The sequence below is a fragment of the Pieris napi genome, chromosome 1 (genome assembly GCF_905475465.1).
Source record: "Pieris napi chromosome 1, ilPieNapi1.2, whole genome shotgun sequence".
NCBI lineage: Eukaryota > Metazoa > Arthropoda > Insecta > Lepidoptera > Pieridae > Pieris > Pieris napi.
Genome location: NC_062234.1, coordinates 13,802,878 through 13,814,429, shown reverse-complemented (window position 1 = coordinate 13,814,429; position 11,552 = coordinate 13,802,878). Strand labels below are relative to the sequence as shown.

Sequence of the window (11,552 nt, the reverse complement as noted above, 5' to 3'; positions counted from 1 at the left end):
CTCTTTGATTTCTTACATTCTAACAAATACATACACATCATTCTAATTTCTACTTTGCCTGTGCTCATAAAATATCGTATGTTACGTTAACTTTCACTATATCACTTGTAACGGTTACTCTTAAGGTCAGTGTCGACTATTTAAATTCCACGCGCCACCCAACTTGATTTTGACCGACTTCTTGAAGAGTGTGTAGCAATTTGACGTGAATAGGAAATTATAAAAGTTTCTGGCTGGCCATATAAACTTTTTGTGCAGAAACTGTAAAAGACATTCATTTCTATTTGGGTGTAGATGCCGATTACGTAAATACCAATTAATTTTAAAATACCATGAATAATTAATATTCTCTTGTACTCGGAAAGCATTACTTTAATATTAATCCGAGATTAATTTTCGTCCACCAACATGACAAAGGGGCCTTTAAATAATTATTATTTTTGCCAATTTTCACAATAGACACAGTTTTTTTTAGCGGCACATTCGGATTGTGTCACTCATGTACTTATAAGTTGATGCGAAATAACAGAACAGTTTTATTATAAGATTTTATTGATCGGACCTAGAGATCAATGCTTACGCCGTGTGTATAGAAGTGACAATATCAATTTGAATTTAATTGTTATGCTTTCTGCCGTCAAATCCGTAAGACTATTTAACGACACCCTCTTTATGTGCTATAATTGTCATTGCGCATTCGTGCAAAATCCATTAAAATAATTCGCAAATGAACACAATTATGCTGAATGAAAATACTTAATATCTTGTTGCAATTAAATTTCTTTTATACGTTTTTTGTTCATTGCTAGACATTGTTACTAGGCAGGGGATTGATCAACCTTCTGTCCTCGACACCCGAGCCCTTACTCAGGAAGTTACAGCTTAAAGGTGCTGATTTCTCCAAATGACATTTTCCTTCACTAGCAGGCAAGAAAAAAAGAAAAATCTCTTCATACGTTGTGATTTAAAAAACATCTGGGTTATAAATAGCTCGCTTGTTTACCAGGCTTACATAAAATAAAACAATCAAATAATTAATATTATATTTTAATAGTTAATAAGAAATCTCATTGACGATTGGTTATTCTAGTGACATTTATTTCATTCCATTTTATTGGTGTAAACTTGTAAAACTTGACGCCTGCAACAAAATTATTATTATATTACTTACGTATGTATGGTAGTAATTATATAGTCCCGTATCCTAAATTAGACGCTGGGCCGACTTTTCTGCATTATAGTTACTTATTTTATATGAATGAGTTTTTTTATATACTCTATAATAGGGGCAAACGGGCAGGAGGCTCATCTGATGTTAAGAATAACGCCACCTATGGACACTGCCAGAAGCCTCGATAGTGCATAGCCTTATATGAATTTGTACGCTCATTTCTTGAAGGACCCTACTTCAGTGGGCAGCTCGTTCCACATAGTGGTGGTGCGCGGCAAAAAATGCCTTAAATAACACTCAGTTGTGAAACGACGGACATCGACGTGATACGGGTGGAATTTAGTATTCCGCCTCGACGTCCGATAATGAAACTCAGCTGGAGTTATCCAAACAACTCGTTTGAACACTCTCCGTGATAAATACGGTAGAAGGTGCAGAGTGACCCGACATCTTTACGCAACGCCAAGGGACCAAGCCGCTCAGAAAGTTATTGGTTGTCAACGATTCGAATCGCTCTACGTTGAATACGGTCAAGTGGACGGAGCTGGTACTTGGGAGCTCCCAGAGGTGAGAACAGTACTCCATGTGGTTATCGGTCAGGTTATTATTTTTCAGGTAAAAAGCTCTGAATAACTAAGCTACTAATTCATCTGTCATCAAAGAGTACTACATAAATATAAGCTTCTTAAGAATCAACAGAAAGATATCATTGAACATAACTGAAAACTATGGAAACGCGTCAACTTTTTGTGATCTATGGGATATATTAAAGCCTTATGCTTACCCGAAGGATTAATTCTAGATTTGAAGGTTTTGTCCTTTGTTCCAAACGATCGCGAAGCTTCTTGGTCAAAAAGCTCCTGCAAAAAATCAAATACAGTATTTTTATTTTAAAATTAAACAGTCTTTCAGCACTATCAGTGAAATGTTGGAAATAATAATCAAGTTAATTTGAAAGCGGCGCCAAAGGATAATATATGATAGAATCAAAAGAAGTATAAACTACAAATTAGTATTAATTAATACTAGTTTGCAAAATATCAAAATAAAATTTATAAAAATGTATATTTATAATAAACTAGTGGACCCGACAGACGTTGTCCTGCATGATATTTCAAGCAATTAGTAAAGCAAAGTATGAAAGTACCGACTGCAGCGCCATCTGGCGGGCTGATTTGTGAATCTAAACCATTCCCAGATCCCCTTGAACACACACAAAAAATTTCATCAAAATCGGTCCAGTCGTTTGAGAGAAGTTCAGTGACATACACACTCACAGAAGAATTATATATATATAAAGATATGTATAGCAATGCCATCTACCTCCACATGGTAATTCTGTTCGGGTATCCTCATGTCATTAAATGCAGCGGCTACAGTGTAGGGGGCGCCATCATCGCGTCTGCTCACAAACGCCACCGCGTAACCATTCGATAATTCACGACTCCAAATCTGCAAATTGAAAAGTTCAATAAGTTGTATTTTAAAGTGAACACATGGCGAAGGGCACACTTGACACAATGTATGAAAGTAATTCATGAACTCCATATATTAAGAGACGTTTTTCATTGTCCGTTGTCAAAAAGGTTTGATTCATGTCAGTTCATACTGTAGGAAATAGTCTATTTGTAAATATTTTAATTTATTAGGGTGCGTCCACATCTGGCGAATGCGCCGCGAATGTGCAGCTCGCGAGCCGTTTGCGAGGACGCACCCTAAGAAATATTGTTTGCGTTCTATAATTTATTTTTATTGCTTTTGATCATATTTGTCCTCCTGAATTTCTCCAAGCTACAACTCTCACGCTGATAAAAGAAAATCCCACTTCAAGATACCAAATCTTACCTCGCATCTTGACTTATTCCAGACCCGCATGCCCTGTTTTCCCATTTCATCCTGATCTATTTCAATTACTCTATCATTAAGTAGAATTTGCTTGAACTCGTCTTTGATAGTATCAAGATCGACGCTCATCATCAGAGGTGCTGCCATGATCGACCAGACTGCCATCTGGACCCTTGCCTGGTCCACAGATAGACCGTAGTTGCCGATTAAAAGCTGTAATCAAAATCTTGTTACATCCCAGAACACCAATTCGTTTTTTTTTTTTTTTTAATTCTCAATTTCAGCCATACCATATCAGGGTCATTCCAATGCCCTGGCCCAGCGAATTCCACCAGTTCAGGTCTTTCCGCAAACCAGTCCATGATACTGGTGAGAGATGCCCAGGAGTCCTGTATATCATCAGTGTTCCTCCACAGATTGCAATGCTCTCTAATCGACTTGTAGTCGGGCTGTAAAAACCATATAATTTACAAGTAACTCAGAGAAGTTTTAATTTGCTATTTATTAATTTTTAATTATTATTATTAATACTATGTATGTTAGGAAAATTGAAAATACTGTAAGTATTTTTGTTTAATCAAAAGGTTGTCTTAAGTAATATATTAAAATATATTAACTTGGTACGGTATAAAATTACATTTTCCTAAAAGTTGGAGTGATCAGCACAGAGTTTAGGATCATAGGTTACATAAAACACTATTCGGGATGACGTAAGAGAAAAAAATTTGGCAAAAAGTAAATATTTGTAACAACAGGAATGAAAAAAATGTCACATGGTGTGCATTTTCTGGAATAACAAAAAAATATCCATAACTTCAAAAATACATGACTTATTTTTTTTTTATTTTTCTGATAACTGGTGTGGCATTACCTATGAGAAAATTTCGACTTGACGTCGACTTTTGGGACATCCTGTATATTAAGCCATAAAAACTTAAGTAAAATATCGCCTATGTCACAACTTACTTTGTCTTGATATGCAGGCCAACTGCACGAGTACACCATTGGTCGGCCACTTTCATTCATCATTCTACCAAATTCAGGATAACCTGTAAAAATATATAATATTGTACATCCAACCTAACTAAAGTCATGCCGTGATTTTTTGTTTACACGGCCTACAGATACCGGCAACAACAACGGAGTGGGGGAAAGTTTGCGCAGCGCGGGACGTCAACTGATTTACCAATCACGCGAGCGACACGTCACTCTCCCGCCGCCGTGAACCACTGCCACGAATTTACCACTCAAATTATAAGTTTTACTAAGGAACCTTTTTTAAATTAATTACCTGTATCCATTTTAGACAGTTCGACATTACACCCATCCAGTTTTATATAATCCACTCCCCATCCTACAAATGAGTCCACATCGATCTTTTCATGGCCTAGCACACCGGGGTAGCCCGCACATGTTTTGTTTCCATAGTCTTGATACAGAAAGAATTTGAAGCCCTTTGAATGAAGCTGAAAAATTAATAATAGAAATAATTTCTACCCGCTAAGCTATGTATTCAGGGACGAAATTATGACGATGATATAATTAAAACGTGTGTAATACTGGCGATGAGAATGTAACACAAGACGCAAGCATTCGTTAGATTGTCATTGGACAAACGGGCGTCTGACGTATCGCGTCACGTGTCAACTTGGATTAAAGATGCTTTACAAATCACGATCGAATAATACATGTATTGGATTTCGATTCTGCAGAGACCGTTACATATTTTTGCAAGACTGAGGTTCCAAGAAGTAACACAGACAGCGCACATATACGTATACCATAGGCCGGGAGATAGTGACACAAAATAGTGCACCGGTACCAGCGCTATGACCATATTTTTTTTTTCATTGCGTAATAAGACCCCTGAAGAACCGTCATACTGGTACAAATGACCCACTATTTTGTGTCACTATCTCCCGGCCTAACAGCTCTCAGCTACACTTTCAAATACAGAGTGTACCTGTAATACGCACACATACTCATACAATCATGCATACTAAAGGTCTTATACGACTTTTGTTTGATTGGAGTTAACAGTTTTTTTTTTTTTTAAAGTTTGTTTTAAAAAACTGTTTTAAACATGCACCATGTACCACGGAATAATTGTAAACTCCACAACACAAAAGCTCGTTAGTGCAGGGACTAGTAATAGAGAATTTTTGTCACGACCATATATCTGTCATGAATAAAATTTTATTATAATTTTATTATTTCGTCTTGCGTTTAATATTTTCACGCCTCTATCTTACTATATTTTGGGATTCCAAATAACTCAATCAATAACTTATCTCTTTCACAAATTGGCGATTCCAATAATTATGATGTAACTAGTTTAACTACGTATTGTAATTTCGATGTAGTTATTCTTTTGAGGAATATAACGCTAAATTGGGTAAAAGCTCTACGAAAACTCGACATTAAACACGTAACCTAAGTTAGGAAGAAAGTCTGCTGATTTATATATTCCCTGGTTCTTAGTAACTCAAGGAAGATTCCAAAAGCAATTTGTGTTTTCAGTTAAAATAAATAAAAGATCATCGGTGAAATGCCATTACTAACCTAAGATGGAGGGCATACAAATGAGTAATTATCTCTTACGGCCTCTAAGAGAATCATTGAGCTATTTTACAATTTGATCGCTAATAACAAATAAGGTAATTTTATTAAAAATATTGAATTATCAATTGATATAATAAGCATTTTATTTTTTTCTTTGTCGATTGTTTAAACACAGTAAAAAAGTTTATTATTACTAGACATGAATGAGAATCTTGAATGGCCATTATTTCGCAATGACTATAATTTAATTATAATATTTCTTTATAATAATGTATTTTATTTTTAATAATTCTTCCACAAAGCGGAAAAGTCTTGAACAATAACACATATTATTCCGCCATTATACGGTATTATATTGTCTTATTAGGACGATGTTAGGTACTATATGTAAGACGTGAGCCGATCGTATTATTTTAATCGAACTATTTCATGAACTTGACTCTTGAGCGGTGTTGGTCTAGTGGCTACAGCGTACAACTCTCTGGTCGTAGGTTCGATCCCCGGCTGTGCACCAGTAGACTTTCTTTCTATGTGCGCATTTAACATTCGCTCGATCGGTGAAGGAAAACATCGGGAGGAAACCACCTTGCCTCAAAAAAGTCAACGGCGTGCGTCAGGCACAGAAGGCTGATCACCTACTTGCCTATTATCATGAAACAGATACAAAAGGCCCAGACCTAAAAAGGTTGTATCGCCATAGATTATTTATTTCTTGCTAATGTTGACCATAATTGTCAATAAACGATAACCTCCCGAATTTAAATTTGTTCTGTAATGTTATCAAATCCCATTTCATTTATTCATATTGGTTATTAAAAAAATTACAGTCTAAATTTACAGTCCCTACCCAAATTAATGACATAGAGCGGACGAGAAGGACTGGCAAGAAACTCCGCCATTCTTTTTGATCACCAATACGGACTACAGCCAAATACTTGGGCATGCATCGAGACAAACGCTTAACATGGCAAGACCATATAAAAGCCAAGAAGAGCAGCATGCTAATAATAAGCTTCCACGAACTGGCTATTAGGTAGAAAATCCGCACTCAGTCTGGAGAATAAACTTCTCATTTATAAAACTGTCATTAAATCAATATGGTCCTATGGGATACAGCTGAGGATCAGCAAGCCGCTCTAATATCGAAATCCTACAGCGGCTACAAAACAAAACACTGCTCAATATGAGCGGTGCGCCGTGGTTAACACGAAATGAAGTGCATAAATATTTGGGAATTTCCACTGTCGAAGAAGACATTAAAATAGAAAGAATATAAAAAGAGACTTTAGCAACACGTCAAAGCCCTAGTAGCTTCCGGGCCTCTTGGAAACGGCGGACTGCGTGTTTCCGCTGAGAAGGGCAAGACTTGCCGCAGTTTGATAGTTTGCGAAAATCTGATTAAAGCCAAGAGGCTGATTGCAGATGGTAAAAACACAAAAAAAATTTGATCCTTATATTATTAATTAAAGCTTGGTGAAATCGGGTTCAGTAGGCTTTGTCGTACATATCTAGACAAAATCCACGAGGTACTAGAGAAGAGACAAGGTAAAACTTCTCACATCCGACGAGCATGGTAAGAGAGGCGAGGACCGTAGTAAGTGGAGATCCATGGTCTGCCTCCAGGATGAAGGCGTGATAATATAAATAAATATTATTATTAATAAAGCTTTCCAGGATAAATACTACTAATTTACGCAAACAAAACAAATATTCTTTAGATTTGTAATATAAGTATAGATTCTCACATAATCACCAATCCCCTTCATGCCATTAGGGAAGCGTGTAGCGTCCGCCACCAGTCTGCCATCCTTATCACGATCTTTCTCCATCCAGCAATCATCTATGCCGACATAATTATACCCCGCGGCCAGATAGCCGTCGCTCACCATTTTATCCGCTGTACGCCTTATTAAAGCTTCGCTGCAAGAAAAAATACATTATTGTGATGATGTGGGAATATCTGAACTCAAAACACTCAATTTTTAATCCAAATTCCGACATATGTTGTTAAAGTACAATTGTGTATGGTTAAATAAACTCATAACCGAGAAATCGGCAGTTTCCTTTCTTACTTCCTACCTATGTAATACATTTTAGTAAATAAAATTTAAGTAAATAGGTATGGACACTTCTGTGTATATGTGTTTATGTAGATATTAGGGAGAAATCAAAATTCAGAGTCCTTAATATTATTGTCGGCAACATATATTTTATTGAACAATACTGAAACATGTACAATGTACAATTTTAGTTTCTACGGCAATTAAAACGTAAACCATTAAATTGTAATTATTTCCACATCAGACATACCTACTTTTTAGTCTTAATTTCAATGGAAATTTTTAATCTAATTAGTGGAAATTTAGAACAACGAAATGGTTTAATCCAATAGTTGAAGATATTATAATGTATCAGTATAGTTTTATTATAATTTATCCTTATTTAGTCAGTATAGGATGTATTGGGTGATGAATTCACAACGCAGAATTGTTAAACGCCTGTTATAAATGTTTTAGCAATATTGATATCGTACACAATAGTATAACAAATAATATAAGGATAAAATTAAGTAAATATAAATAAATGTAAATAAACTACATTAATTTATGCAGGCATATATTTTAAATGGAAAACAACATTAACACTTGTTTATGCTACTTTTTAGTCAAAATTTTGTACATGTTAATAAATATCAACGAGCATTTTTTTACATTATTTACTTAAATGTTTCGAGTGCTTTTCAAAAATCGTATTAATTGACATGTTATATTAAGCAATGACAAGTACATTAAGCACCAATTTTACTGTATTTTCATATTCGGCGCCCACGAGCCTCATGGATTATCTAATATGTGCCGTTTCACAGTTTTATTATAATATTAATTAGTAAATTAAGTTTCCTCTCAACGTTTTCCTCCTACACATAATTATTATAACCGTCGACACTACTTCAATTAATATATTAATGAGCATAAGGGACAGATAAAAACTTTTACTATAAAAAAGCCGTCAATTGAAATAGTTCTTGTCGTTGGTCTCGTTATAAATGACCATGTTTAAATGAAATTAAGTAAACATTCGAAATTCAACATCAGAGACATTCAAACGAAATCTTAAATGACATCTTATCTGGATCATGACTTTGGGAGTAATAGTTCGCGCTAAGTGTGAAGCCAAAACATTAAAATCTAGATCAAAATCAGTCACTGTATCTTTGAATCTAATGTTATGAGACATAGTATTACCTTATACATTCATCTGGGTACCTCTTGCAGTCCGTGATGCATCTAAACCGTTGCCATGTCAACCATCCCATAGGCGGGGTCAAAGCTAGTCCATTTTCCAACGCCGAGGTTACACCAAGTACGCAAAATAGCAAAAGCACATACATCTGTGAAATTGATATGATTAACGAGCACTGCGATCGTATTGGTATGAAAACGTCTATAGCGTAACGATGTCCACTTTAATATGTAACCTGATTGTTATTATCAAAGTTCATTGACCTTACATTAAGATGACTATTGAAATTAAATATTAGATAAGAATCGATAGTTTAAGGTGTGATTAATGGTAATAAATAATTTAACTAAAATATATCCAAATCTATAATATGTATATTTAACTAAATGATATCTTTTCATCATAGCGTAAATTTTAATTTGACAGAAAAATATACGTAGTAAGTACTTTAGTGAATTGATTTTATTATTACGGATTATCTTACTTATTTATATCTATACGAAAATTTAATAAGGAACTGGAGTAATCATTACGAGGTACCTTTTCACTCTTACTACCCCCTAGTTGAATTTTTGAAGTTATACTTCTCCGACTCTGTTAGCTACGGTGATTGGATCATTCGGATCTGTTAGTACATGTCGAGGGCCTTTGGGCCTTTTTTGTCGGGAAGGGAGGTCCCCAGTTGGACTAGAAATTGCATATATCCTTAGCGGTCGGAATAACTTCGTTAGCGCGTTTCAGGGAATGAAAGTCATCATACTGATGGCCACAGATTATAGGTATCGCTACAGTATCGACTGAATCAATTAAAAGACTAACGTTTGAAATAATGGTTTTAGGTCTGTAAAAGCAGTAGAAACGTCACACGACTAATGAGTACTGAAGAAGTATTTAAAGTATTTTCTTGGCAGCTTGACCTCTGCGGCCAGACTTATCTCAATCAGTAAGCCTCTCTTTATTGCCCTTATGTAGCAAGAATTAAAGATTCATCCCACACGTTTTAACCTTAATAAAACTTCCTACGCCTACTGTCTCGATTACGACGTATCAAAATATACTGAATAGAATATACAAAGATATGAAGCATGTGTTATCCGTGATTTGCATAACATGATATTTACATAACATCTCACGGGAATACGTCAAAGGTATTGAAATAAAAGTGTGACATCGAGGAACAACCCTAAAGCCACGGGACAATGTTTTGTAATAAAGGGAATATGAATATTTCGAGTATCTACATTTTTCTGCGATCCTGGTAATTGTAATTTGCGTTACGTAAAAGACTGTTCCATCATTATTCCAAAAATTTAAAAAAAGGCATTGGATTTGTTCAAATTGGACATCCGATTTTGCAAATTTTATAACGCACTAGTGGATCTGAAAGACGTTACCTGTACACATTTTAAATACAAAAAAAAATCATTTAAATTTATATTCACGAATCCACAACGTAAAATTTCATCTAAATCGTTCTAGACATTTGAGAGGAGTTTTTTAATTACAAACACACTTACAGAAGATATATGTATAAATACTAATAATGTTTAAAACACAATTACTTTAAAGTACTATACCTACTACCCTCATAATTCGTAACTATTTTGATTTTTACACTTAAATGTATGCATCGTACTTAAACTCCACTTATTTAAATTAAAAAAAACTGTATTAAAATAAATTGTCAAATATATTAGCACTTACCTCCTTAGCAGTGTTTTGAAAACAACAATTGAGTGTACCGCAATATATGTGTTTAGAAATGCGATAACAAGGGAATTTTTTAGGAACGCAATAGCAGTTATCTCTCTAAGTTTCCACTACTGTACGCACTGCACTCGAATTTTCAAAGTAATGTACATAAAATGATACCGCACAAACCATTGAAGACAAATAAATTGTTAAATTTGTTGCGTACTGTTTACAAACTGGGTTAAACTTTTGTAATTCAAAATAAAGTATTATCTATCATTTTTCATGCTCTAATAATTAATTGTCAGTTTAAAAATGTTACAAGTGATTCACGAAAACACCTTGTGGGTGATAATGTGAAATTAAAGAATAAAGACAAAAGTAGGCGTGTTTTGTTTGATTGGAAATACAATCATTTTGTATGATTGGACCCGAGATGCTCTTGTCAAAATCACGCAACGCCATTATTCGCCATTTGTCTATGGTTTTCATTCTCACTATAGTAATGACATAACTTGAAGATTGGATTGGAAATTGCGCGTAAAATAGAAAAAATTCACTGCGCATCCTAACTCTTTCTAGTTATGTACGTTCGCGTTGGATTCGTGAACTGTCAAATAACAAATTGACAACTATATTTTATACATTAGATACATTTCATACAATAGATATAATTATGTATTAATATTAATAATTATAAACTGGTCATATTTAATTGGGGCACTGCATCTCTGAATATGTCATCTTTTCTTTAAAAAATGGATAAATAAAGGGTAATGTATTAGGAAGTAAGACGCATTAAATTCGCTTTACCGCAGGATGTAATGTTTTACATGCGTTGTAGAAGCATGCTGCGTGTAGTGAAGTAAATTGCTCAACTATTCATAATCACGAGCTCTCTTTATGTTCATTGTTCTAATGGCTTATGCCGGCACGGACATTGAACTCACGTACATCTGTAACAACCGTGTATCTACCTAGGTATAGTAGAATGAAAATGGTGTGCTAAGTTTATCTATTTTGTAATCTACAATTAAGT

General features: G+C 34.7%; 1 protein-coding gene across 1 annotated transcript; it reads right to left on the bottom strand.

Annotated features, from left to right (window-relative positions):
• Positions 1–1,031: 1,031 nt before the first annotated feature.
• Positions 1,032–10,760, bottom strand: LOC125053220 (alpha-N-acetylgalactosaminidase-like). Its single transcript, XM_047654469.1, has 10 exons — positions 10,526–10,760; positions 8,824–8,969; positions 7,324–7,498; positions 4,308–4,482; positions 3,983–4,065; positions 3,307–3,465; positions 3,017–3,229; positions 2,495–2,623; positions 1,956–2,031; positions 1,032–1,141 (listed from the first exon to the last, which is right to left on the bottom strand). Exons 2-10 carry the CDS (start codon positions 8,967–8,969, stop codon positions 1,068–1,070), a joined length of 1,230 nt encoding a protein of 409 aa, XP_047510425.1. The 5' UTR covers positions 10,526–10,760; the 3' UTR covers positions 1,032–1,067.
• Between the last annotated feature and the right edge of the window lie 792 nt (positions 10,761–11,552).

Coding starts and splice junctions, on each gene's coding strand:
- LOC125053220 (XM_047654469.1), bottom strand. CDS start 8,969: ATGTATGTGCTTTTGCTATTTTGCGTACTTGGTGTAACCTCGGCGTTG. Junction 3,230..3,306: donor ATTGGAATGACCCTGATATG/GTATGGCTGAAA, acceptor TTTTGATTACAG/CTTTTAATCGGCAACTACGG. Junction 2,624..3,016: donor GGAATAAGTCAAGATGCGAG/GTAAGATTTGGT, acceptor TTCAATTTGCAG/ATTTGGAGTCGTGAATTATC.